The 27,594-nt window shown below is 41.7% G+C and overlaps 1 protein-coding gene across 1 annotated transcript in view; it reads left to right on the forward strand.

The window, feature by feature from the left end:
* The first annotated feature begins 3,622 nt into the window (after positions 1–3,622).
* TPH2 (tryptophan hydroxylase 2) overlaps positions 3,623–27,594 on the forward strand; it is a 93,632-nt gene continuing 69,660 nt past the window's right edge. The window contains exons 1-5 of the mRNA XM_053251445.1: positions 3,623–3,790; positions 10,658–10,810; positions 12,600–12,783; positions 12,885–12,985; positions 20,650–20,717. Coding sequence (XP_053107420.1) covers positions 3,686–3,790; positions 10,658–10,810; positions 12,600–12,783; positions 12,885–12,985; positions 20,650–20,717 — 611 coding nt within the window. The 5' untranslated portion in view covers positions 3,623–3,685. The remainder of the gene's footprint in view (positions 3,791–10,657; positions 10,811–12,599; positions 12,784–12,884; positions 12,986–20,649; positions 20,718–27,594) is intronic.

Consider the following 27,594-nt stretch of genomic DNA (forward strand, 5'->3'; position numbering starts at 1 on the left):
GAATGATTTGAACATAGCCTCACAGAACTATTCTGTGTTGTTGGCAGGGCCATCCCTAGGGGTGTGCTGGGCCCTGGTGAGGTGGAACAGTCGGGGGGGGGGGTGCATAGTGATGTGGGACCTTGGTGTGGCATGCATATCCCTGTCTGGAATCATTCTTTCCCCACTACCGCCAGCCCTCGGGCACCACACGAACCATCCACAGCAGCTGCATTCTGATCCACTAGGCCTCTCAGTGTGCTTTGCCTAATTGCATGCAGTAGCAGCGCGAGCTGGGCTGTGCTCTCTGGCTAAAACCAGAAAGGAGAGGAACCCAGCTGAGCTGCCGTTGTGTGCAGCCAAGCAGAGGGCACATGGCGCTCTGGTTGGGTTGAGCCCAGCAGCAGGAGCTGCATGTCAGGGCCAGCGGCAGTTAGACTCCAGGAAGAAATCTCTGCACCATCAGTGCAGGGCTCAGGGCAACTACACAGATTCCTCCCACCACAGTGGGGCTGGGTGTTGGGCTCTTAGCACTTCAGGTATTAACCTAATAAGTTAACACTTGCAGTGCTAGCCCCTTGCTGCCTAGGCAAAAAGACAGCTTTCAAAGTGGTGTCTCTGATACTTAGTATGACCCTTGCTCGGCTAAATGCACTTCCTAATGCAGTTTTAGAGGGGAAGCTTAAGAAATCAACATACTCAGCCCAGATATGTCCTTGAGGTTTGGGAGATATAGAAACAACTGCACATGCATTACTCTGTTGTACACTTTACAAGGATATTTGATTGAATTTTATTTCTTTTTAAAATGGAATTTCCTGGCCACATCGATGAGTTTTATTCAGATGATTTGTTGTCAAATTTTAAAGACTCAGTGTATTGGCATGTGGCCAAGTTCTGTTAGTAGTCTGTAAAATTTGCAAAGAACTCACCATCTGAATACTGTTGGTAGTTTGTTATTGCTGGTCAGTAACCGAAATAAAGTCAGTCTCTCTCTCTCTCTCTCTCTCTCTCTCTCTCTCTCTCTCTCTCTCTCTCTCTCTCTCATACTTAGTAGCGGGAGAGCAACTGTTCCAGTTTATCCCAGCATAGTGCCCTTTCCAGTGACTATTGCTACTGTTCTTTTTAGAATGGGAGCATTTATTTATTTTATTTATTTTATTTTCTTGTCTCTGTCTGTCTCTCTTTCTTTTCTATTCTTTTATTTCTATACCACCTGATATGTACATCTCTAGGTGGTGAACAAAATTTAAAATAATTAAAAGTTACAAATTAAAATATATAATAAACAAAATAGGATACAATAAATATTAAAACAGGTTTTAAAATTATTAAAATTTTAATAATTTGAAATACAGTAATGATGGCACCAAGCAAATATGGCTGGGAAAGGAGTTCCATAGTTTGAGAACCACCGGGAAAAGCTTAATTGGCTAAATTTGTGAGGCAAGCTGCTGAGAGGTGTTCAGGAACACATCCAGTTTAAAAAAACATGGCAACCCTATCTATGGAACAGAGATGGTTGGGAGTTGTAACTATTGAACAGGATTAAAGCTAGTTTATGCTTGTGATGTAGAGTGCTCTTTGCACAACTGTTCATTTTGAGTAACAGCAGTTATATTTAACAAATAAAACTCTGTCCTACATTGCACATACTTCAGAAAAAAGTACCGGAAGTTCTTGCCCTTGTGATATCATTTGTGTTGCCATGCCTTTTAGCTTCTGGGAGACTTCATTTTCATGCGAGTTCAGAGAGATAGGGTTACTGTAGCTATGACCTGTAAATCCAAATTTCTCACCTTTAATATATCCTGACTAGTAAAAACAACAACTGGACTGAACCTAGCATTTCCAAATGCTTGTCTTGCACTCACATCCCATTACTTAGGCTGACTTCAGAAACACCCTCCAAGGGACTATTAATTGATCTGGAACCTAATCTGCTTTTAACTGAGGGACGCTCTTTATATCTGAATTTGCAAGAGGTAACCATTTTCTTATTCCTTTTGCAATCTACACCACTTAGAAAATGTTTATTGGAAAGCAGAATGCACATTTTAAACACCACTTGGGAAAGCAAGTACCGTTTTGAGAGGAATTCTGTGTAGCATTATGTTGTATGGACTGTCCTAGATGTAAGGACCCCAACGTTTTCCTGATCTGCTGTATGGTTTGCGTGGATGACAACAACAATATTTATAATACTGCTTTTCAACAAAAGTTTCCAGAGCGGTTTACATAGAGAAAGAATAAACAAAAATAAGATGGTTCCCTGTCCCCAAAGGACTTACAACATAAAAAGAAACCTAAGACAGACACCAGCAACAGTCACTGGAAGTACTGTGCTTGGGGTGGATATGGCCAGTTACTCTCCCTTGCTAAATAAAGAGAATCACCATGTTAAAAAGGTGCCTCTTTGACCAGTTAGCAGGGGATAACCTGGACCCATATGCATTGGATAAAGCAGAACTGGCTAAAAATCTGTGTTCCCAAGACCTTTAGTTTATGGAATTGATCTGAGTGCGGCTAAAAAAAATCAATTCTCCACACTGATGCAAATAAATGAAGTAAATCAGTGGAATTTTCTATAATATGATTTTAGTTTTGTCTGGAAAAGTGTTTTTTTCATGAACTTGCTCAAGTATTTTTTTTTTAAATGTAGCCACATTTATATTTTATACCAATAAAAATAAAAGCAGCAAAACTCGCACTCCTGAGGCATTACTTTTCAATAGCCAATGCTTAGCTGTCCTACAGCAAGATTGCCTAGTCCTTTTCCAGTAAGTAGTAAATTACTGCCATTATTTTGATAAAGGAGTTTCCTTACATGGTTTTCTAATGTATCAGATTTGTCACTAACATATTATGAGTTTCACTTGAAGCAACAGCATGGTAAGTCCAGTTTTCACAGCAGTCAGACAAAGTCTTAAATTCAGTAATCAGTTTCTGCAAGCAAGTAGTTTTAGGAGAGTAGGGCTAGGACATAGAGAGAACAAGGAATGCCACAACATAAAAATTAGCATGAAAACATAATATGGATCGATTCCCTGAATTTCTCTCTAAAATAGTTGCAATCTTTACTCTTGGGGTGAGTGATCTAAAGATTTGTTCAAGGTTTTTCTGCTTTTACTTTTATGGATATAAAATTTAACCACTACAACATTTTTTTTAAAAGTTGAATAAAAACTTTGGGGAAAATACTTTTTCATGGAAAACAAAAATCACATTGTTTACTTTGCTTGCTGGCTGAAGCAGCAGAGAAATTGTCAGGGAATGCTGCTCACTCCAGGTATCAAACTCTTTGGAACTTAACCTGAGTTGCATTTTCCTCAACTGCTGCCTTCTATTGTGCTCTGACTAAAGAAACCCACTGCTAATTGCTGTTCAAGTCTAGCTAATGGTGTCTATCAACTTATGAGAAAAGGTGCATAAAGCAGAAGACAAAAACAGCTTGGCATTGCCAGTTAACATTGCATTTGGAAGATGGCAAATGTATGGAGAAACGTGTTTCCCTGCTACTGTGGCCGCTTTAGCAAGGCTCTCCTAATCAGCCTTACATCAGACCTTCCCTAGACATATAAAAAGCTCCAGATGAGAAGCACTTGGATTGCATCTTGTTCAGCACCAGCACAGTGGACAGCTCTCTGTGGGCAACCCTGATACCTGCTTCCCCCTGCTGTGGAGAGAGAAAATCACACAGGCCACTATGCAGCCAGCAATGATGATGTTTTCCAGTAAATACTGGGCAAGACGGGGGCTTTCTCTGGATTCAGCTGTGCCCCAGGAATACCCTTTACATGGCAACATAATGGCAAGTATTGAAGGCTATGTTCATTTGGAACAAATAATGTTTTAGGATTGCTTCAAGCTTTGAAACGCACACACAGGTATTCTTGGTCAGAAAAATTTGATTGGTTGGTCTCATTTATAAGGGTCCCTTTTTCTCTGCCTTCCACAAAACTCTTTATATCAAAGTTAATCAAGGAAGGATTTTATTGGAAACCTAATCCCTGGGGGAGAAAAAGATCTCTTTCACACATCTTTCTCCTTTTGTATCCTTTCTCTTCAGTTTTGTTGAGAATGTGACTAGGTGTAGAACTTAATCTGCTTTTGTGGTGAAAGCTCACTTTCCCTGCCTTGGGATTTACAGTACCTACTCAGTGATTTTATTTGAAGTTGCAAAGTTTCCTAGTCTCTTATTTCTGCATTTGACATCTACATTCCCAGCTGCACTACAGTGTTCAGCACTGACTGCATTTCTTGATGTAAACAGAATTGTACGTTTGCATCTGGAGTACTGCTGTGTTACAGCTGCAGCTGGATCAGCAAGCACATACCCACAGTTGCTTTGAGGCCCTAATCTTTTTTCCAGCTTCTTCTCCTACAGAACAGAACACAGTTTACTTTCCTGATAAGCAGAATGCTGTTTTAAATTTCAGTCTGCTGTGGGGTGGGCAAAAGGCTCAGCAAAGCTTGATGCCCTGCTCTTGGACATTCTTAAAAGCTTAATTTAAAAAAATGCTGTGAATTAAGAATATCTGTTGTTTAAGCCTTAGCTGTTTGAAACCATGTGGAACCGAGTGAGTTGAAAAGAGGGGTGTCCTTCCCTGGTCGTCTCCATATGAGGACCCTGCTGATAAGTTTTGTTGCTCTGTTCAGTGCTGCATGCCTTAGTTCTAGACCTATTTTAAAAATGAGCAGATATTTTCAAAGAAAACTCAGAAATGGCTCTTGTGTGACCCCTTTGCCCGCAGTGCCAAAAATGGTTTGCAACATGGAACAACGGAAGAGGCAGGGTTGCTGCTAAGGATTGACAAAAGTCCTGCAGTGGACACACAAGCAGCCTCCTTAACATACGTTAACTTCTAAAAATAATGTAGACATTGCCAGGTCTCTACAGTACTTAGCTGGACACTCAGCCAAATTTCAGGGCAGGTTGTACTTGGTGGTTGAAGAAAAATGGCACTCTGTATTCATACCCTTCTTAAGTATAATGTTATGATTATGTGTGTGTCATTACTGCAGTATTTGGTGCTGGGGGTGCATTTTCTGTCTTATGAAGTGACAATACTGAACTGGACAAGGCTGTTGGAAGTAGGGTGTGTGTGTGTGTGTGGGAGAGGGAGAGGGGAGGGGGGAGATGCTACACCCAAAGGTGTTCTACTTCACTCACAAGTCACAATATTTGTGTTTCTACTTTATTTTCCAGTGGGGCTGTCGATACATTCAATAGTTAGTTCAGTGCTTATAGGGTGCTCTCAGCTCCTTAGTTTAATTCAGTGCTCACAGTGCTTTTGAGGAGGACTATTATGCTGAATCGGTGTGCCATATGTTCATGTGGCAGATCATGTGTGAGTTGTGCCCGGTGCTATGCTGATGCTTTCTGCTAGTCCAAACATGGCACCTGGATCAGCATGTGGGGAAAGAGCAACCATAGCAGAAAACCAGTGACAGAGCTTCCAGAATTTTTCTCCATCCTCAGTAATGGCTACTTCTTATTGGAAATATTTCCTATCTTGCTTCACAGTTTTTGTGGCCACAGCAGCTGTAGAAATGAATGTCTGGGAATCCCTCTGAAAATGCTTATATGTGAAGCATCTTACTGTTGAAGTCAGATAATTTGATTTCTTTCCTGACTTTTGCTTGGTGGTATCACTAGATAGACTTAAAGAGGTAACCTTAGAATGAATCAGCTGAACTTGGTCTGTCAACTTAAAAAGTCTTCAAATGTTATGAATTTCCTGGGCAAACTCTTCCATGTAGAAGATTGTGTGCAAGCCGTATGTATATTTGTTACATGATTATAACATATATTTGGGGGTGCAAAATTGGCCACAGCTTCTCAACATGTGCACACTACTACATACATGCAACACAACAGAAACACATATGACAATGGATATGTGCACCAAACAGTTCTCTTTTTAGGAAATTCACCATGGTTGATGTGGCCCTAAAACTCCTTTGATTAAGTGTTTTATCTTGTTTACCTTTGTTCTTTGATTAGACTTGCAATTCTCTAACAATTAGCAATGGTAAAGAGTGGCTTTCAGAATATTAAGGATGCTAAATTCACATATTAGTCGTCTTATGCAATTATGAGGATTCATTGACTTTAAAAGAAACAGCCTGCTAAGTGCCCACAAGTAAAATGATGTTGAGAATCCCTATCAACTTGCCGTGAAGAGGGCTCATTCACATATATCCACGTTGTGATGGTAGATATTTTATTTCACAGATTTCTATACTGCCCTATATAAAATATCAGGGCAGTTTACAACTTAAATAGCAGCTAAAACCTAAAAATCATTTAAAATAGATTTAAATTACCATAAATAAAATTTTAAAATCCTAAAACATCATAAACTGTGTCTTCAAAAGTCACTTAAAAACAGAGATGGGGAGACAAATTCCATGCTAGGAATCCTTAGGAAGGGGATTGAGATGACTATGGTGAGACATGATAGAGGTCTATAAAATTTATGCAGTTGACAGAGAATTTTTTTCTCCCTCTCTCACTCACAACACTAGACCCAGGGGTCATCCCATGAAGCAGAAGGCTGTGAATTTTAGGACCAATAAAAGGAAGTTCTTTTTCCACACAGTGCATAATTAATTATGGAATTCTCTGACACATGATGGAGGATGGTCACTAGCTTGGATGGCTTTAAAAGGGACTTTTAATTCACGGAGGACAGGTCTAACAATAGCTACTAGTGTGGTGGCTATAGGCCACCTCGAGCCTCAGAGGCAAGGCTCAATACCAGTTGCAGGGGAGCAACAGCAGGAGAGAGGGCATGCATATACCTCTTGCCTGTGGGCTTCTCAAGGGCATCCGGTGGGCCACTGTGTGAAAGGATGCTGGATGGGATGGGCCTTGGGCCTGATTCAGCAGGGCTGTTTCTATCATATTTGTACACTGGACAGTTTACAACAACATAAAACAAATTAAAACAGAAATGAAAACCTTAAAATAATTTAAAATCCCAAGTCTTGTTAAAAAGCTTGGGTGAAAAAATGTCTTTAGAGACTTCTTAAAAGTTGTCAGAGATGGGGAAGCTCTTATTACAGCAGGGAGCACCTTCCAGAGCCTTGGGGCAGCAACAGAGAAGGCCTGTCCCTGTATAGCCACCAGACGAGCTGGTGGCAACTGCAGACGACCCCTTCCACATCTTAATGGGTGATGGGGCTCATAATAATAAAGACATTATCTTAAATACCCAGGGACTAAGCTGTTTAGAGTCTTATAGTTTATAACCAGCACCTTGTATATTGCCTGGAAACTTATTGGTAGCCAGTGCAGTTCTTTTAATATGGGAATAATATGCTCTTTCTGTGATGACCCGGAGACCAACCTGGCTGCTGCATCTTGTACCAACTGCAGTTTCTGGACTAAGTGCAAAGATGCACCTCTTCTCCCCCCCCCCGCCACACCCCATGTGAGCTAGGATCATCTTTGCCCCCACTGTACGTCTTGGTGGCATAGTCTGGCAGTGTGTGGGTATCGCTGTTGCTGCCTTGGCAGCATTGTCTGAGAATGCTGAGCAAGCACCCATAGCTGGGCGGGGAATGTCATAGTCTTTCGCCTCAGGCAGCAAAATGTCTTGGGTCACCCTTAGGTTTGCCCCTGAGTGCAGGCCCATCCCTAGGGGGGTGCAGGGTTGGGGGCAAAACTGTATGTGAGGAGCTTACTTAACAATTCATATCACTACAGAATCATACTGATTGCTGACATACTGTGTAAACAGTGCGAGTGAGTGAGGTTTTTGGACATGTCTAACCAGCTTGGATATACAGTGCATTTCTAAGAGGAAAAACAAATAAAAATATAAACACAACACATACTTCACTTTCTCACTCAGACCTTCTGGATTGCAAACCAACTTGAGCATAGTGCATTTATATATTGTACCAGAAATGTTATCTATTATATATAAATATATATAATATAAAATAAGTTTTATATTATTTATTATTAGTATATTATATATTGTTTCAGAAGTTTTTGTAACTTTCTTCCATGAAACAAGCCTCTTATAGGACTTGGATGGCCTTTTTCTATTTTTTAAAATATTAAAAACCAACAATTTTTCCAATCCACTTAAGTATACATAGCCCTCCTACCCTGCCCTACATCTGGGCTCAATACCAAAACTCTATACCAAGTCATTCGAGGAGATATAAAGGCTGGGGAAGAAAGCAGGGTGTTTTACCCTTTTTTAATGAAGGCAAATGGCAGGTTCCTCCCATATGGGGCGTGGAATGATGGTCTAACCAGGGGCTTCAATTCCAGACATTCTTGTAATTTTCTGCCATGAAACAAGCCACTTGTAGCACTCAATTTTTTCATATATATATATATATATAACACCAAAAATTTGAAATGGATTACACAAATTAAATATTCAGAGCCTTCCCAAACTCCCCTACATCTGTGTCCGATATCAAAGCCCCATGGCAAGCCGTTCCCTGGATATTCAAGGGGGGAGGGGTGAATGACCACAAAAAGGAAATCACATTGTACCTCCATTACTAGGTCTGAGGATTGTCAGCAGGCATGGGCAGGGTCTGCACAGCACTGTGGTGGGCATGGGCAGCCAGCACTGGCCACTCTGCCTCCTTCCTTCCTTCCCTGCTGCCTGTAGCAGGCAGCCTTTCTGCCAGCCAGCACTGGAGAGCTTCAGGCAGGCCTGCAGCTAGAGGTCTCTCTGGAAGCCCCACCCACCTGCTGAACAGCTGAGAGGCAGCAGTGGAGAGGAGGGAGCAGCAGGAGCTTTGTGCAGGGAGCTTTTCCATAGTAGGCAAGCTTGCACCTCACTGGAAAAAGGTTGGCTCTCACTGGCTGAGGGTGGGAGAAAGATAAATATCTAGGTCTGGGAATGGGAGAGAGGGCAGGGTGCATGTGTCCAGAGTGGGGCCTGTGCCAACGCAGGGCTCCAGTCACCCTGCCCTAAGAAGGGCCCTGCCTCAGTGTATACTTGGCAGGCAGTAGCTTGACAGTCCCAGCTCCCAAACAAGTGTACTTGTATGATATCCATGCTTGTTTACGTATTTTTGGTACACCTAAAGATAGAGATTCTCTTTAAAACTGAGGTGTCGAGATAAATGGGTGATTTACAAATGAGTCAGTCTCAGTTGCCCTCATTGACAACTTTTGTTGGGAGAACAAGAGGGTGTGTGACCGCTTTCATTCTCCTGGATCCCGCAGCTTTCTATAGCCTCATTCAGACATTATAAAATTGCCCCACTGCAGCCATGGGAGGGAGAAGGGGGAGGAAGTTTCCCCCCTGCCATGTCAATAATCAGCTTCCCCCACCATGCACGCTTACAGTGGGGCTTATCTGGAGAGCGAAGAGCCATAAATGTGATGGTGGGCAATTCCATGATTGCGGCTGGAACTCAATCCAGTCACATAATCATGGAAGAACCCACCATTACGTTTTGGGATTTCCTTTCTTCAGCGAAGCCCCACTGTAAGCATGGGCAGTGGGTTGCACTAATGATTGATGCAATGGGCGTGGAACTTTCCCCTTCGTCCTGCTGTGCATGGCTACAGCGAGGTGATCTTAAAACATCTAAATGAGGCTTTTATCAACAACATGGTATCCTGGACAATCTGTGAGGTTTGGAAGTGGAGGATCGGATGTTCTCAACTAGATATTCTTCTCAATGTTCTGTGGAGGATTGGATGTTCTCAATTGTGTGTTGCTGTTCCCTTCTTGTTTCTCATGGGGAGATTCATGAAGTAAAACTTGGATATTTTAGAGAGTTGTGGGACCCTCTGGGACATATTTTTGGGAGGTACAGATGGCTTCAGAGGGTAGGAGGGATTAACAAAAGTTGTCCCTCTCCCTTTGCACAGGTGAATGTTGTTCTGCTTGCATGACATTAATCTGGATGTGAACCAATATATATCTAAAACCATAAATGCTCCTTTTATTTGATCAAAGATTGTGCTACTTTCTCTTTAAGTCTAGCCATATAATCCACTGACCGCCAGCTGTCCGCCAACCTCCACTAAAACTACCACCCTCAGAAAAACTTACTGGCTGAAGAAATTAATCCATGAACATAAGTCCAGAAACATTTCACGAGAGAACAAAGAGTGAACGTGCAATGTTCTGTTTCCTTCAGCATTTTTTAAATTTAAAAATGGCTTTCAGTTTCTTATATAGGCAATGTATTCATTGCCTGCCACTTACTAACTGGTGCACAGGCAAAGGTGCTAATAAGAAATGTAGCTGCATTTGAAATTTTGGCTTTGATGTTTTATGTGCCTCATATTTGAAATTATAGTGCAGAACTCAGAAAGCCTAATTGTTCTGAAAAACCTATAAAAGTTTTTTGGTTTGTTAAAAACTGGCAGTATACCCAACTCACAGCACCTATGCTTCATATTTTTTATATATAATAATCAGAGCTGAAACTGTGTGATGATATTTTCAGTGATGCTGCTTTGTTGGTCTCTTATAATCATTCACATTTACTTGTAACCTATAATTCTCCTTCTGAATATGCCTTTCAAAAGTGCGGCGGGGGGGGGGGGGGAGGCTCAGAAACACACTTTGTGAAGATACCTGTCTGTTAAAATCAAAGAGCAGTTTGTTTGAAAGGAAAGTTGAATGTTTTTTTGAGAAATATATAGAAATCCTTGTATTCTGTATCTATTTTCTTTCAGCTAAATAGAACAAGTTCTGGTAGAAATGATGATAAAAAGGGTAATAAGGGTGCAGGCAAGAATGAATCAACATCAGAAGGTGGAAAGACTGCTGTGGTATTTTCTTTGAAAAATGAAGTTGGTGGCTTGGTAAAAGCTCTCAGACTCTTCCAGGTAAAAACTGCACCTTGTTCTATAATAATCAATTGATGGGAGAAAACTGTGACATGGGGATAAAAGTGGAAGCTAATGTATGTTTATGTTTACTAAATCCCAAGATATGTAGTGGATTTACAGCTGTTAATTATATATTTTCTCCCTATAAGTGATGTTTATTTTTATTACTGTATCAGATATTATTTGATATGCTGTCTCCTGGTGTTACAACATGTGCTGTTAACTGAACTGTTTAATACTTAGCATGATAGTACTAGGACTTTCATTTCTGGTACTAAGCCTGTGAAAGCTATTGAAGTTAAGTCCTGGCCTAAGAAACATCCGTATGAGCTTACCTTAATTTGTTTAAATAGTTCTGCTGATGTACTCGACTGATGTCCAGGGGCAAATCATCTGCTATCTAAACTGGGGAAATGAGTAATTTTACCCCCTCCCCCCATTTTTTTTGGAGTGTTAGTGTTAGGATGTGCTTGTGGGAAAATGGCAACTGTGACTGAATGTAGGATCTGTGTGAGGATGGGGGAAAATGGAGTTGGAGCTCAGTTTCTGCCTTCTGAAAAGGCTTGGCCACCTGCATTTTCTTTATCCTCTCCTGCCCAGGAGTATGATGCTAAGGGCGCTTAGTTGAGGATCCACTTATCTTCTGTAAGTCACAGCATGTCTCAAGAATTCTGGTGCATGCTTTCTCAAAAGAGAGATGCCAAGCTCCAGCTGACCTCATAGAACTTCCTCTTTACCCCCATCTGTGGTTCTTTGGTAGTGATACATGAATCCTCCTCTAGCTGATTTGGAAATGGGCTCCATATATATATATATTCCCCCCTGTAAGCCCAAAATCTGGATAGAAAGCTAGCGAGGCTGCTCATTGTCAGCAGTATATGATGGGAGGTTACCTGCTTTTGGAGGCAGGGTTGTGACTAACAAAAGCTTCCATATATTTCAGAATAGTGCCTTCTTAGATTAAAATGTCATATCCCCATTGCAATGGACGGATCACCATCTGGTTAAGGTAGAACTTACAGCCTAGACCCACCTCTGCGGGGGTGAAGGATAACTTCAGTTTGTTACCCCTCATCCAGCCCATTACCGCCTCCAGGCAGGCATTTAGGGAAGATATGAAATTTCCTGATGAGGTCAACATGGAGAAGTAGATCTGGGTGTTGTCAGCATATTGTTAACACCCTGCACCAAACCTCCTGATGTTCTCTCCCAGCAGCTTCATGTAGATATTAAAGAACATTGGAGACAGAATGGAGCCTTCTGGAACTCCACACTTTAGTTCTTGCTGTAAAACAGTGCCACCCACTTCTCTCAGGCAGTCCAGAGGATACCATAGTCAATGGTATAGAAAGCCACAGAGAGATCCAAAAGGATCAGCAGAGTCACACTTCCTCTGTCGATAGCCATTTGGAGATCAATTATTCAAATATCAAATATATTCCAATATATTCAAATATCAAATATATTCCAATATATTTATAGTTGTCAGCCTAGACATCTAATGAAATGGAGCAATGTGTATATTCATAATTCTTACAATAGGCTTTTTGGGGTAAATATAAAAAATCATTAATTTAGTAAGTTTATTGTTGTAACCACAGGTCATAACAGACAGCTAATTTTGTAAAGACCGGGGTATCTTTTAACACAAATGACTTCATATATAAGATTCATTAAGATTATATTAGAACACTTAATATTAGAACTCAATATAAGATTATATTAGAACACTTCTGTTTTAATATAATTTAGTGTGTCAATTAACGAATCTTTCTTCTGTCCACAGGAAAAACATGTAAGTATGGTTCACATTGAATCGAGGAAATCAAAGAGAAGGAGTTCAGAGGTAGAAATATTTGTGGACTGTGACTGCAGCAAGAAAGAATTCAATGAGCTCATTCAGTCATTAAAGTATGAAACCAACATTGTAACTCTGAATCCACCAGAAAACATCTGGACTGATGAAGAAGGCAAGGCTGTTGTTTCCTTGTTCATTTTACTTTAAAATTAGCACAGTTTGTGAAGAAGCAGTGGGAATCTGATGCCCATAATCACTCTGTGTTTTCTCTAGAGCTTGATTGTGTTCCTTGGTTCCCCAGGAAGATTGCTGAATTAGACACATGTTCCCAAAGAGTACTAATGTATGGCTCCGAGCTGGATGCAGATCATCCTGTGAGTGTTCAGTAAATGGCAATGAAATTTGGTCAAGGAAATACATGTGAAAATCTGCTTATAAAGGGCAAAGCAGGATTCTCCCCCTCACCCCTCTCCAAAGCAACTATTACTGTTGAATACTGGTTTTATCCAGTAATGGCTGAAACAGTTAATAACAACCACCATTCATTTATTATTCATAAAAAATAATACAGTACATTTCTGAAATGTGGATTGATTCCATCTCTCCCCTTCCATTCATGCCACAACTCTCTAGGGTGACTTCATTATCTAACTTAAAGGTCTGCCTGGGAGCTTTACACACATGGCTTTTGGTTCGAATCTACTCCAGTCCACATAGATTAGTTGCATTTACCTCAAAGTCCCTGTGGGCTATCTGGGACCAGTACAGATGGGACTCTGCCCCCCCCCCCGAATCATGAATGCACATTCCAGCTTAGCCCAAATTATGTCTGGCTTTAAAAAATCCTCTATTTCCAGTAGCTTTTCAAAAAACCAAAACCAAAACCCCTCTAGGCTTCTGTTATGCCCCAAACTTTCTCGGTGATGTGTGAAGGGGCTTCTTTTCAAACTTGCATCTGAAATCCACCCAGGTGTCAGCAAACCAGATTTGCAATTACAAGCGCAGGGGGAGGAGTCATTGTGGCGGGTTGATGCATTTCTGTGGAGGTGGGTCCTTTCAGCTCATGCTTATTCTGTCAGGTTAGTTTAGAGCCAGGCAGCCTATATAATACACACACAGATGTCTCCTCGGGTGGAGGCTGTTCCACACAAACCACTCTCAGTGGAGAAAGCCCGGCCCCTGCAGGGGTGCCGTGCTGAGGTCACAAATCGGCAGCAAGTGAGACATTGGCCACGGTTCCCCAGAGGAGATGCTTTTAAGCACAGAAGGCACCCTCAACTCTACGGAATCACAGAAGCATTTCTGCACTCTGGTGTGGACCCAGCTGTGGCACACGTGTCCTTGACTGCAGAATGCTGCCAGGAAGGCTTGCTATAAAGATGAGTAGCATTTCACATCATCCATGGGGGAAAGAAGCAGAATGGCTGGCTGAGGAAGGAAGAGGGGCCATAGGGAGAATGAGAGAAAGGGAGGGAGAAATATGAATCAAACACAAGATGTAACCTGAGCCCTTTGTCTCTCAGCTGACTGCAGTCACTCACAAAGGCAGGGTTCAGGTTAAGCGTTCGGTTGTTTGATCCCCGGCTGCTTGGTCTTGTGGTCTTCCGTAACTAAGTCAAGCTAACAACAGCAACAACAAAAAAGCTCTCTTGCCGCCACCTCTGAGATGGGATTGGCTGGATAAAAAACCCGGAGCAATCAGTGCGAACGCACGGATTGTGGAGAGGAGCTGACCCTATGTGAACTATCCATTTAATCCCCCAAATTAAACATCTGCGAATCTGCTGTGAAGCAGATTTTCTCTTCAGATACCCCATGGCATGAAGCCATGTGTGAATAACTCCCAGGCCCAGACATGAGCCTCCACCTTCATCAGAAAATGTCGTGCTGCACTGTTTGAATTCAAAATTGCTTGTAGTTTAATTTTACATTTAGTTTAATTTGACAGAATTCAAAATTCTGCTTGTAGTTTAATTTTACATTTTATAATTGTATTCCAATTGTGAATTCTAACAGGATTTTAAAGTGGGCTAAAAATAACTCAAATAAGTGCTCAGAGTCATGGAAATTGTTGTAAATAAATACATAAAATATGTAAACTCCTCCACATTAATCGATGAATGGTGGGAGAAGGGGAAGGGGGTAGCAGCCCCTTCTTGCTGCTCCCCTGCCATGGATGTTCATGCTCCAAGTGCTTTGTGCATAGTCACATTGATCTCACAACAACCCCGTAAAAAAGACCAGAATTATTCTCCTTACATGGTTTACTACTTATTCCTAAGACTTGTTGCAGCACCAAGAAATTGTTTAGGATGAGGAGAGATGATGTTTTGTTGCCAAAGGGAAGCTGTAAAGCATGGAATGTTTTAGGAACAGGGATTCTGATACATTCATTAAGCATACCTGCCAACATGTCCCTATTTTCCCATTCACTTGAATTTTGGCAGGTATGATTAAGTGCATCTAATTCCTTCAGGTCACTAGATAACCAGCCACATGGTAGTAAACACAAATATCTTCATTGAATGCAATAAATATATGAGGTTTTCTTTACATCTATGAGTCTTCTCTGGCAGCTTCTCACATACACCCACCAGAGGAAGATTCCTTGAAGCTTTCTCTGCAATGCTCCATGAGTAGACTCTTTATTGTATATTGACTTGCCAATTGGGTGGACTTTCACTGCAGGGCTTGTTTAAAAGTTGCCACAAGGTGCCACCAGCAATAATTGGTAAATGTAATTTGAATTAAGGTGTGCACCAATTTAAGTAATGTACAAACGGCACCTTCTGCTTCAGAGAAGAAGAGGAGAACTGTAATAGGTCTGTTCCACCAACGATCACAAGCCAGAAAGTGGGGGGTGCTATAAGGTATCATAAACTGCTTAAAAAAAAAAAAAAAATCCCAGGCAAGACAAATTCACTCATTGTTTGATTTCTTTAGAATCTTCTTTTTAAAAGTTGCACATACAAATTGCTGTTCAAAACCATTTGAATAATTCTAATCATGCACACAGCTGTAAGTTCATTTAAAAGCATATGAATATTAAATTAATTTTTTTTCTATCAGAATGGGAGAAGACAAAAAAGAAAGCATTTGAAAAGCTGCTGGTAGTTTAGGAGATAATTATTAAGTAGAAATCGTAGCATACTTCAGGCTCAGCTGGAATGTAGCTTGCATATAGGTTCCTGTTGTGGCCCCAGAGGCGTATCTAGGGAAAATAGCGCCTAGGGCAAGCACTGAAATTGTGTCCCCTGTCGAAGCATCTGACACCCATCTTTCAGATAACTTTACCATAATATCAGCACAAAAATACAAGTCAGGCTCGTTAATCTTTTCATATTTCAAAAACTATTTAGCAGTGGACGTAGCCAGACCAAAAAATGCTGGAAAACTACAAATTTCAGTATGCTGGGGCTCATGAAATACCCAAATACTATGCGGAGGTGTACTTGGAAAACTAGAAGTGCCTGTCTAATTCTCTACTATGCACTGTAGCATCACCATTATATAAGTTTTAAAAATAAATGGAGAATTCGACTTTCCCCAGATACTCTGAAAATAATTAAAGGATATGCAGAGTAAACTGTGTCACCGCTTGGAATATATTCTAGTATTTCAGAAAAATGAGAGAAAGAGAGCAAGAAACTCCCAGTGGGCCTTAATATTAAGGATTTCACACTGATTCAAAGACAAACTCACCATTAATAGTCATATTAGCAAGACATCATATTTAACTCACTTATCACAAGAAGCAAAGTAAGAGCAAATGAATACAATCCTAGCTCATACGCTTCAGCTCAGTATTCACAAGCCCTGATTCTCTGTACATAGTGCCAATCTGAATATGTGTACAGGGTCTTATATTATATTAATTTTTTTTAACCTGTAGCCCCTTTGGGGGGCTTCCTAAAGTCTGTCGGGGGGGATTGCAAAGGTTCCCCCCTCCCCCCGCTGGCCTCTAGGGCCTTCCATTTGAGCATTTATGGTGGCCATTTTTAAAAATAATCTTTTTTTTAAAAGGCCACTGAAAACAAAATGGCCACCGTGCATGCTCAAATGGCCTCTGCAAGGCCTGGCATGACCTAGGGCCTCACAGAGGCCATTTGAGCATGCACAGTGGCCATTTTCTTTTTGGCAGCCATTTTTAATTTTTTAAAAATTTTTACAAAATGGCACCCCCTTCAAGTGGTGCCCGGGGCACGTGCGCTGCCTGCCCCATCCTAGATGCGCCCCTGTGTGGCCCCATCCCCCTGGTCCCCCGTGTTTAACACAGAGGAAGTATTTCAGCTTATATTTCATGCTTTTTGCTTGCCCACATACTGCCAGAAAAATGTGACTCCAAAGCCAGAGAAAACAAACCTATGCCTATCATCTCCCTTTACTTTTCTAGATTAAATTCAGCAATTGCTTAAATGGAGATCTTAAGCTTGCGTGGTGCTTAAGATCTCCAATTAGAATGACATATTGTGAAAGGAATACTAGGATGGTATGTAACTGAGCAAAGAGGCACTTGTTTAAATGTGGTGGTTCTCTTATATTTAGCTGGGGAGAGCAGCTGTACCCATCCAACGCCAGCATGGTATCCCTCCCATGGTTGTTGCAGATGTCTACCTTAAATTTCTTTTTAGACTGTGAGCCCTTTGGGGACAGGTAACCCTCTTATTTACTTAATTCCCCCCCCCATGTAAACCACTTTGAGAAATTTTGTTGAAAAGCAGTAACTATTCATAGTTGTCATCATCATCCTAAAGCAGTTCAGCGGGGGAGAACAGGGATGAAAGAACAACCACCAGACAAAATAAGGCATGAGACATTAGCCCTTCTCAGGTGTCATGGAACTGTGTCCAGCATGCAGAATTTGCGGAAGTGTTTGCGGAAAGATGTTGCGTTATTTGCACAAAGGATGTTGCACTATTTGCACTATATCTGAAGCTTGCATTCCAGAGTACAGGCAAACCTCATTATACGTGGACTCTGTGTCCGTGGTTTTGCATATTCACAGTTGTCTGACACCCATTTTCATTATCCGTGGATATGAAAGGGTTAAAACCCATGTATCCATGGTTCCTAGAGGGCCAGAAGTGACTGCGGAGGTAACTTCTGGCTGCCATTTTGTAAGGAGGAGTCATTTTGTTGCTCTTTTCTTTAAAAAAGGAAGGAGACGACGACGACGATGACTCCCCCCACAATTTTTTGTGGTGTTGGCAGGCATTTTGCATATTCGGAGGGCATTCCTGGGCACATGTAGACCTTGCGGAGCATGGTATAATAAAGAATTTCTATGCTTTCCCCCTTTTCATAGTTTTTCTGTGATTTTTTTTAAAAAAACTTCTTTGTCTACTCTGGAACCTAATCCTCCATTTCCCATAGCCATAATGTCTCATTACTTTCAGTTTTCATTATTCACATTAGTAGGTCAGCCCCCATGAGTAACAAAGTATACCTGTACTTTGAACGGAACCTCCCATGAGTAACAAAGTATGCCTGTTGTGTAGCATTACCACAATCATGCTTGTGCAACAGTATGCAACTGTGGCATGTCTCATTTGTTGCCCCGCCCTTTTTTGTTCTGTTTTGGTCTGTTATGATTTAATGCATTTATGTCATGTGTCAAAGTTGTGTTGTAAGCCACCAGAGAACAATTTGTTATGGGGCTGCTAACAAATAAAGATGATGATTAAGTGAACCTTTTGCACTGTTGTGCAGCAATGCAATCTTCTTTCACTAGCACAACTTTGCTCACTAAGCAAGCACTTTGTTAGTCTGGTTGTCCACCAGTGTTCTTTCCTCTCTCGTTGAACAACCCCACGCTCCCGCCAACTTATAGAAAAAAATGTACGTTTTGAACCACAAGATAGCTAACGCAAGATAATTTTATTTCAAGCAAAAATGGTAGTGAAACAAACCACCCTAGTGGCACAGCTAGGGTTTTTGTTTTCTTTTTAGCTTTGAAGTATGAAGTTGAAATTGGTCCCGTCTAGGGTACTGGTTATACATTCATTTTGGCTTTCTATCTTGAGTCAAAGCTCCTTTATTATCATATTACCTAAAAAAGGAGTAATTATCATTAAGTTACGTTAAGGAGAAGCACACGTTATAGTAAACTGATATCCTGCCCATTTATTTATGTATAATTCATTCATTCATATGTTATGGATTTATATGCTGCTTCAACTCACGTCTTTAGGCAATGTACATCCTAAAGTAATATAAAACGTTAAAAACTATAATAAAGTTTAATGTAACTATGAACAGTTTTTATTAAACCATTTGATTTAAAATAAAACAATTTATAATTTTGCCATCTAGTTAAAAGCTTGATTGAACAGATGTGTGTTTAAGGTCTTTTAAAAGCTGTCAGACAAGAGGAGGCTCTTAATTCGGAGGGGAATGCATTCTAAAGACCCAGGGTGGCCACAGAGAATGCAGGGGAGTAACAGCAGGAGAGAGAGCATGCCCTCAACTTCTGCCTGTGGCTTCCACCGGCATCTGGTGGGCCACTGTGAAACAGGATGCTGGACTAGATGGGCCTTGGGCCTGATTCAGTAGGGCTTTTCTTATGTTCTTATGACCACCAGAGAAGCCAATGGCAGCCATAGCCAGATCTCCCCAGATCTAGGTAATGAAGGTTATAATGAAAAATGCATTCTCTTAAATACCCTGGACCCAAGCCATTTAGGGCTTTATAGATAATCACCAGCACTTTGTATTTTGCCCAGAAACATACTGGCAACTAATGTAGAACTTTCAAAATAGGAGCAACATGGTTTCTATGGGCTATCCCAGAAACCAACCTGCCTGCTGCATTTGGCACCAACTGCAATTTCCATACTATGTACAAAGACAGCCCAAGGCAGAGCGCATTGCAAGTCTAACCTGGAGATTACCAGCATATGCACCATTGTTTTGAGGTTGTTCATCTTAAGAAATGGATGCAGGTTTTATCACTCTAACCTGATAAAAAGCACTCCTGGCCACAGCCTCAACTTGAGACACCATAGAGAGGCTTGGGTCCAGAAGTACTCCCAAGCTGCATACCTGTTCCTTGTGAGGGGGTGTAATCCCATCTAGAACAGGCAGATCTAAATTATCTCCCAAGTTTCAATCCTGCACAATGAGTACCTCAGTCTTATTTGGATTCAGTCTGTTGGTTATCCCTCATCCAGCCCATTACTGCTTTCAGAATAACCCAGTTGTTTGAACTGAAGATCTAAAATCACTTGACTGCTACTTCCATTCACACAGTCAGGAGTGACCTGTATGAGCAGAATGGGGGGCAGGGGAGGTAAATAAGCTGCAGGTGTGTCTCACTGCCTCTCCTCTCTCCCCCGGCCACCTCTCTGTACCTTGTTTCATCCACCACTGCATTAATCTCAGATGCATGAACTAGTCAGAACTGGGCAAACAACCAGCCCACATGCCTGGGGTTAGTATGGCAGAGTGGGAACGAGCTGCACCTGTGGCTTATTTGTTTTTCCCTGGCTCTGCCCATAGAGGCCACTCCTGCATACAATTAATGAAATAAAGCAATGAAATCAAGTTTAATATCTCTTGTGCTTTTATGATGTTCTACATGTGAATGGTATCAAAATGAGATACTTATTTCTGACTAAACCACGCTGGAGTTCCTAATTCCATATCCCTTTGCAATAGGGATTTAGAATTGCGGATGTAGGCCAAATGGAGCTGATTTTGGAATTTAAAAGTGAATAAATCCTAGAAATTTTTGTGGCTCGAAAGCCCAGATATATTAGAAATATTCTTATCAGACTTCGTAGCTGTAGTCTGCAAAACCCCTTGCTACGGATTAGTTCTATTCATGCAGCTACCCAGGGAAAGTAACCAGAAAACGTCAGTCACACTGAAGGGGTGTTCTTTTTCCTATGTATAATTGTATTTACTAAATGTCCAACAGGTGGTGTGAATTAGAATATTAATATGCATGTTAGAAACACTTCAATGATTTCTTTCAGACATGTTTTCTGCTGGTTTCATTTCTCTTTGTTATATGTTAATTGTTTTTTATTTGCTTTAGGGATTTAAGGACAACGTTTATCGGCAGAGAAGAAAATATTTTGTTGATGTTGCCATGAGTTACAAATAGTGAGTACTGACTTGATTCTTCCTGTGGAAATGCTGCTGGCTCAGAATGACTGTAATGCCTGCTTATTGGACTTAATGTGGGCTTTACAATAGGCAAGTGGTCAGCCATTAAACTCTGACCAGTGAGGCCTGTTTTACACAACCAAATTGACATTGTGAGAATGTGATTTCAGGGGTGTTCTTATCCCTGGACTTCTGGGCCAAAGTCCAGGGCCTTCACACCCCCTGCCCCCCAATCCTCTTTAGTCTGTCCCGGCTGGTGTGGTCACATTAAAAATGTGTTTAAAATACTGTGTTAAAAACTGTGTGTGTGTGTCTGTGTGTAGAGATAATGCTTAACTTGCAGGGTGAGGTGGGGCAGGGGGCGCCAAAGGCATTTAAGTCCAGGCTCCAAAATTACCTAGGTGCACCTCTGTGTAAGCTGAAATTATTTTGGGCTGTGCTTCTGGTGAAATAGCTACAGCTCAATACACATTTACTGAGCCACAGTCCAAGCCAGTTTTTGTTGTTTTGTGGTGGCACATCATATATGGGTGGAGCTGAGAAGCAATAAAATGGCCACAGTAATATGAACACAGCTGGCCCAGTTCACATGATGGTTGGGTCTGTGGCAGCTACTTAAAACTCTTGCACATATATGGCTCCCTTACCCTTGAAAAACCAGTAGTATGAAGTCACTATCGGTCATGAAATCAAGTTTATGCACATGTAAATGCATTCTGTGGCACTGTGCAGAAAAACCTTATCCTGCATGTGGTAGCTAAAGAATCCAATGGGTATATGGAGTAAATATGGAGTAAATCAACAATGGAAAAATGTCAACTTTTACAGTGGTTCCGCTCCTACCTCTTGGATAGTTTCCAGATGTGTCAATTGGAGACTGTTGCTCGTCAAAATCTGAGTTTAAGTATGGTGTCCCTCAAGTCTCTGTACTTTCTCCAATGCTTTTTAACATCTGCATGAAGCCGCTGGGAGAGATCATCAGGGGATTTGGAGCTGGGTGTTATCAGTACGCTGATGACACCCAGATCTGCTTCTCCATGTCAACCTCTTCAGGAGCTGGCATATCCTCCCTAAATGCCTGCCTGGAAGCAGTAATGGGCTGGATGAGGGAGAATAAACTGAAGCTGAATCCAGATAAGACGGAGGTACTTCTTGTGCGGGGTCAGAACTCTAGAGACGATTTTAATCTCCCTGTTCTAGATGGGGTCACACTTCCCCAAAAGGAACAGGTTCGCAGTCTGGGAGTACTTCTGGATTCACACCTCTCTCTGGTTTCTCAGGTTGTTTTTTATCAGCTCCAGCTGATACGCCAGCTGCGCCTGTTTCTTGAGATTAATGAACTCAAAACAGTGTTCCATCTGTTGGTAACCTCCAGACTTGACTTCTGTAATGCGCTCTACGTGGGGCTGCCTTTGTACGTACTCCAGAAGCTTCAGTTGGTTCAGAATGCGGCAGCCAGGTTGGTCTCTGGGTCATCTCGGAGAGACCACATTACTCCTCTGTTGATGGAGCTGCACTGGCTGCCAATAGGCTTCCGGACAAAATACAAAGTGCTAGTTATAACTTATAAAGCCCTAAACAGCTTAGGCCTTGGCTATCTAAGAGAGCGTCTTCTTCACTACGAGTCCCACTGCCCACTGAGGTCATCTGAGGAAGTCTGTCTCCAGTTACCACCAACTCATTTGGTAGCTACGCAGAGACGGGCCTTCTCGGTCACTGCCCCGAGATTGTGGAATGCGCTCCCTGCTGAGATATGATCATTCCCATCTCTGGCAATTTTCAAAAAACACCTGAAAACCCATCTTTTCTCCCTAGCTTTCTCAGCTTCCTAAAATTTTGGGGTTTTAATTTCTGGTTTATTTTTAAAATTTTAAATTGTTTTTAAGTTTTTTGTGTATGTTTTTAACTGGTTTTATGCTATTGTTAACTGCCCAGAGATGAAAGTTTGAGGCGGTGTACAAATTTGATTAGATAGATAGATAGATACACGACTGTAATGGGCACAACCATGTTAATTGGCTATTAATTCCCAAACCTGGTGCCACATGGTGGCTGGAATTCCCAGATTGTAAGATGTGTCCCCCTTTTTTAATGTAATTGTAACCCTGTTTTCAGTGCAGGCAGAATCAGAACTGAACAAACAGGTCTGGCTGGCTGAAACATCTGAGCTGACCAGCCTATAGAGTGATTAGAGTTATGCACAAGCACACTTCCTTCCCTTCCCACTGTACACACCCCACTTCTCGTAATTGTTCTGGTGCAGTTAGGAGAAGAGGGAAAAGATGGCCAGAGAGAGAATGGAATGTGCTCATGTACTTGTCTGTCAGCAAAAACCTAGGTAGCCAGAGGGGTAAGTGATTGCATGATGGGGCTCTGACAGCATTTTCTCCACCCTCACTAATATTCTGGGTAAGTGCTGGGTAGAACAATCCTGTCTTAGCCTGCGTCCACCTCCCACACAATCACTTTGCCCTTCTCCTACCTAGGTTTTCGCTGCCAGACAACCAAAATTCGGGAGGATACCTAAAGCTGCATGCCAGATTTTATAGTTGCTGTCCAGGTAGAGTTGATTGGTGGTCCCACCTCTTTCTTCCCCTGCTGAGTAAAGAGGCACTTTAAAAAGTAGTGATTCTCTTTATTTAGCATGGGGAGAGCAACTGGCCCTATCCACCACCAGCACAGTACCCCTTGAGTGACCGTTGCTGGTGTCTATCTTGTGTTTCTTTTTAGATTGTGAGCCCTTAGGGGACAGGGGTCCATCTTTATTTATTTTTATTTTATTAAATTAATTATTTGGAAACCTTGGTTGAAAAGCAGTATATAAATATTTGTAGTAGTCGTGTAGTAGCAGGGAAGGCTCCATTACTTAAAGGGACACTGCCCCATTTTTTAAAAAAATGTTGCCTTCTGGAGCATTGGAGGATCTCTCCTTGGCCTGCCATGTTATCAAGGACTCCTCCAAGCCAGAAGATAAAGGCAGGGGTATATCCCTGAGTTGTGATGGCTCTGGTTATTTGGGTGAGAGTTCCAAGCAATTGGGAGTTACACAGGGTGAGGGCTGTGAGGAGTCACCTTATTATATCTCCTAAACTGTCCTCATCATCACCCAGTTGGCGGGTTCCTGGATCTAGGGTGAACACACACCAGATATGTGCATGGTTACCTACAAAGGTACACTTGTTCCCCTGCTCATTTTCTTCTACTTCTATCCTAGTGATTTAAGAACACTAATTAACTTTGTATTACTCTGACTGATTTTAGCAACTTACTCTGTTGCTAATAATACACATTCCTTCACTCCCAAGTGCTCCACTTATACACATCCTTAAAAGTCTTTGCAAATCAAGCGTACATTCTGAATTCATTAACATCCCCCAGTTAGTAAATTTCCAGTGCTACCTACAAATACCTGCAGTTTTTGCAGTTTTCTTGTCACATAAGCTTTCAAGTCAAGCTAATTCCAATCACATTCTCATTTTACCTGTAATGGGCCAAACTCTTCACACTCAGAAGAAGGCACGCACTCACTTTATGAGCTTTCCAATTTTATGCTTGCTTTTTCAAATTTTCATTTCACGTTTGCGGTTTCTATCTATTTTGAGTTTGCTAAGCACAGAAGGGGGAAAAAGCGTTTCTTTTCTACAGCAGAGAGGAAAACTTGGCAAGAAAAGAATGCTCTTATAAGCCCATTAAAAAGGCTTTATATTGTAGGTATACAATATAAAACAAAATAAGGATACAGCATGAAAAGAGGGAGAGAATTTTTATCTTGAGAGTAGAGGCAGTGGTTTTCCACTCTCTATAAATCACCACTGTTCTATTAGCATTTAATATGGATATGGATTTCCTCCATGTTCCGCTGGAAACGCCTTTTGCATATCTGTGCTCAGCTTAGGTTGTATTTGGCTGGTGCCAAGTATGGTACATTTTTTTTACTACTCCGCTGTGATGTTTTTCTAAACTCGGTGTAAGAGAACAGGAAATGTTAAATGTGTGTGCAATTAAACTTTAAGACATGCAAATGAGCAATGGCTCCCCTGGTTTTTGGAGAGAAGAAACTTTTATCTTTGGCAGATGTGACTGGTTGGATACTTCTTATCTGTCTTTCTATGGGCCTAAAATATTGTTTCCAATGGGAGGTTGTCAACACTGACATCCTAACTACTTGAGCACCAGTGCAATGAGAGAAGCATGGGTGTAGCACAAGTGCTTCTGAAGGGTTCCAGTCTAACACTGCACCAGTGCGAATGTGTGTGTATGGAAAAATTTCAACAACCTCCCACTTTCCCAGAAGCCCTCGGTGTTCTGACTGAAAAACATCATGGATTTGAAATGCATTTAGAGTAAAGAGCCATGTTATTATTGAACTACTCCCACCACTGGTCTATGTAGCCTGTGGTTGATTTTCTTAGTCTTTGCTTTAGAATTAGCCAGAAGCATCTGATCATGTAAGCAGAGATCACCCAGCAGAGTCTGTGTAGTAGTCCATTTATAGATTAGAAAGATCTTCCTCCTCAGCTAACCAATCATGTACTGGCCCTTTGAGTAAGTTTTGATTCCCTTGCTCAGCCTCCCATATGGAAAGGCTCCAAGAGAAAGCCTTTGCAGTTAGTTAAACCACAATCCAATCATCAATAAATCTATCAATTTGGTGATGGACTGTAGTCTATGAAAACATATATACCATGAAACCATCTTGAAAATGCCGCAACACTCTTGGTTGACTTTATTGGCCAACCAGGTGGCCCTGGAAAACTATCATCTATCATCATGAAGATAATGGTCATTCCATGTCTCTTGTCCCCAGTCTTGATAGTTGAAGTTTATCTTTATGTATCTGAACATGGAGGTTTCATTTAGCTATCATAGGTCTGTCAATGGCTATAGCCCATGAAAGGTCGGATTCGTCCTTCATTTCAGCCTTGTTTCAGCACCTGGTATATATTGTCCCTTAGCTCCTGCCATGCTTTGCTAACAAAAAATAATAGCAAAAGAAAAGAAAAGAAATCATCAAAGCCCTTGATGTGTGTGTTCTGAGCAAAAGAATGAAGTGAAGGTAGGATCAAGACTATTGTGCTTAATGAAAGTTTCCAAGCTGAACAGAGTCTCAAAGTACATTAATTCCAATGATTCTGTCTCCTCAGGGAATACTTATTATAGGGATGTGAGAACCGGTTCGGATCCAAACCGATTCCGGTTTGGAGGTTCGGATCCGAACCGAACTGGGGGTGGTTCGGTTAGGACCAGTTTGGACACCTGAAAATAGGTAGGATGGTAGCTGGCACCCAGGGGTACCTGTCACCCAAACCCCAAAGCAATCGGACACTCGTATGATTTTTTATGAATTTTTGAAAATTATTTTTATTTTTTTCTCATAGGATATAATGGGACTCGAACCAGGAAATTATTCCTTATTGTGGAGCACCCATGGGTGCCAACAACCATGCAAACCCTGAAGCAATCAGACACCCCTATGATTTTTTTTATGAATATTTGAAATGTTTTTAATTATTTTTCTCATAGAGTATAATGGGACCCAAACCAGTCCATATCCCCTATTGTGGAGCACCTAGGGGCACAAAAGCAGGTTGGGTGGTAGACAGACAGGGGTGCCTACCACCCAAAAAATCCCAAGGCAATTGGACACTCCTCTGATTATTGGTGAATTGTTAAAGTATTTTTGAATTCCTCATAGAGAATAATTAGGATTGCAGCAAATGTATAGCTTCACGTCGGGGGGAAAGGGGTGTCGTAGAGTGCAGTGTGGTGGGTGGTAGTTCCTAGGGTGGGCAAGGAAGCTATCAGAATTATTTGAAAGGAATTGGGCAAAGGGGTGATTTTTAAGTGATTTTTGAAGTTTACGCGTCTTTAAGGTTTTTCTCCATAAAGAAGCATGGAGGTGTCAGCAAATGTATAGCTTCACGTGGGGGGCAAAGGGGTGTCCTAGAGCAGTGTGGGGTTGGTGGTAGTGCCAGGTAGGGGCAAGGAAGGTATCAGAATTATTTGAAAGGATTTGGGCAGAGGGATGATTTTTGGTTAATTGTTGAAGTTTACGCGTCTTTAAGGTTTTCCCCCATTAGGTATAATGAAGGTTGTATCGCTTCACGTCGGGGGGGAAAGGGGTGGCCTAGAGCGGTGTGGCGTTGGTGGTAGTGCCGGGTAGGGGCAGGGAAGCTACCTGAATTTTTTCAAAGGATTTGGGCAGAGGGCTGATTTTTGGTTAATTGTTGAAGTTTACGCGTCTCTAAGGTTTTTCCTCACAATAAGTTATAATGGAGCTTTCAGCAGCTCCATAAGTGCACTTGGGGGTGGTGGTGCTGGGGTGGCCCAGAGCGAGTGGTGGTGTAGTGCACATAGGGTGCCAACCACCCCCATGGGTTTCTAACCTATGGGGTACAGGGTTCTCTTGTTTCTGAGGTATTGAGTGTGGATTCTATGATAGCAAATGAGATTTTCAATGAGACACCATGAATCCACTCACTCTCATTTGCTATCATAGAATCCACACTCAATACCTCAGAAACAAGAGAACCCTGTACCCCATGGGTTAGAAACCCATGGGGGTGGTTGGCACCCTATGTGCACTACACCACCACTCGCTCTGGGCCACCCCAGCACCCCCCATGTGCACTTATGGGGCTGCTGAAAGCTCCATTATAACTTATTATGAGGAAAAACCTTAAAGACGCGTAAACTTCAACAATTAACCAAAAATCAGCCCTCTGCCCAAATCCTTTGAAAAAATTCAGGTAGATTCCCTGCCCCTACCCGGCACTACCACCAACCCCACACTGCTCTAGGCCACCCCTTTCCCCCCGACGTGAAGCTATACATTTGCTGACACCTCCATGCTTCTTTATGGAGAAAAACCTTA

This window comes from Hemicordylus capensis, chromosome 5 (genome assembly GCF_027244095.1).
Source record: "Hemicordylus capensis ecotype Gifberg chromosome 5, rHemCap1.1.pri, whole genome shotgun sequence".
Classification (NCBI taxonomy): Eukaryota; Metazoa; Chordata; class Lepidosauria; order Squamata; family Cordylidae; genus Hemicordylus; species Hemicordylus capensis.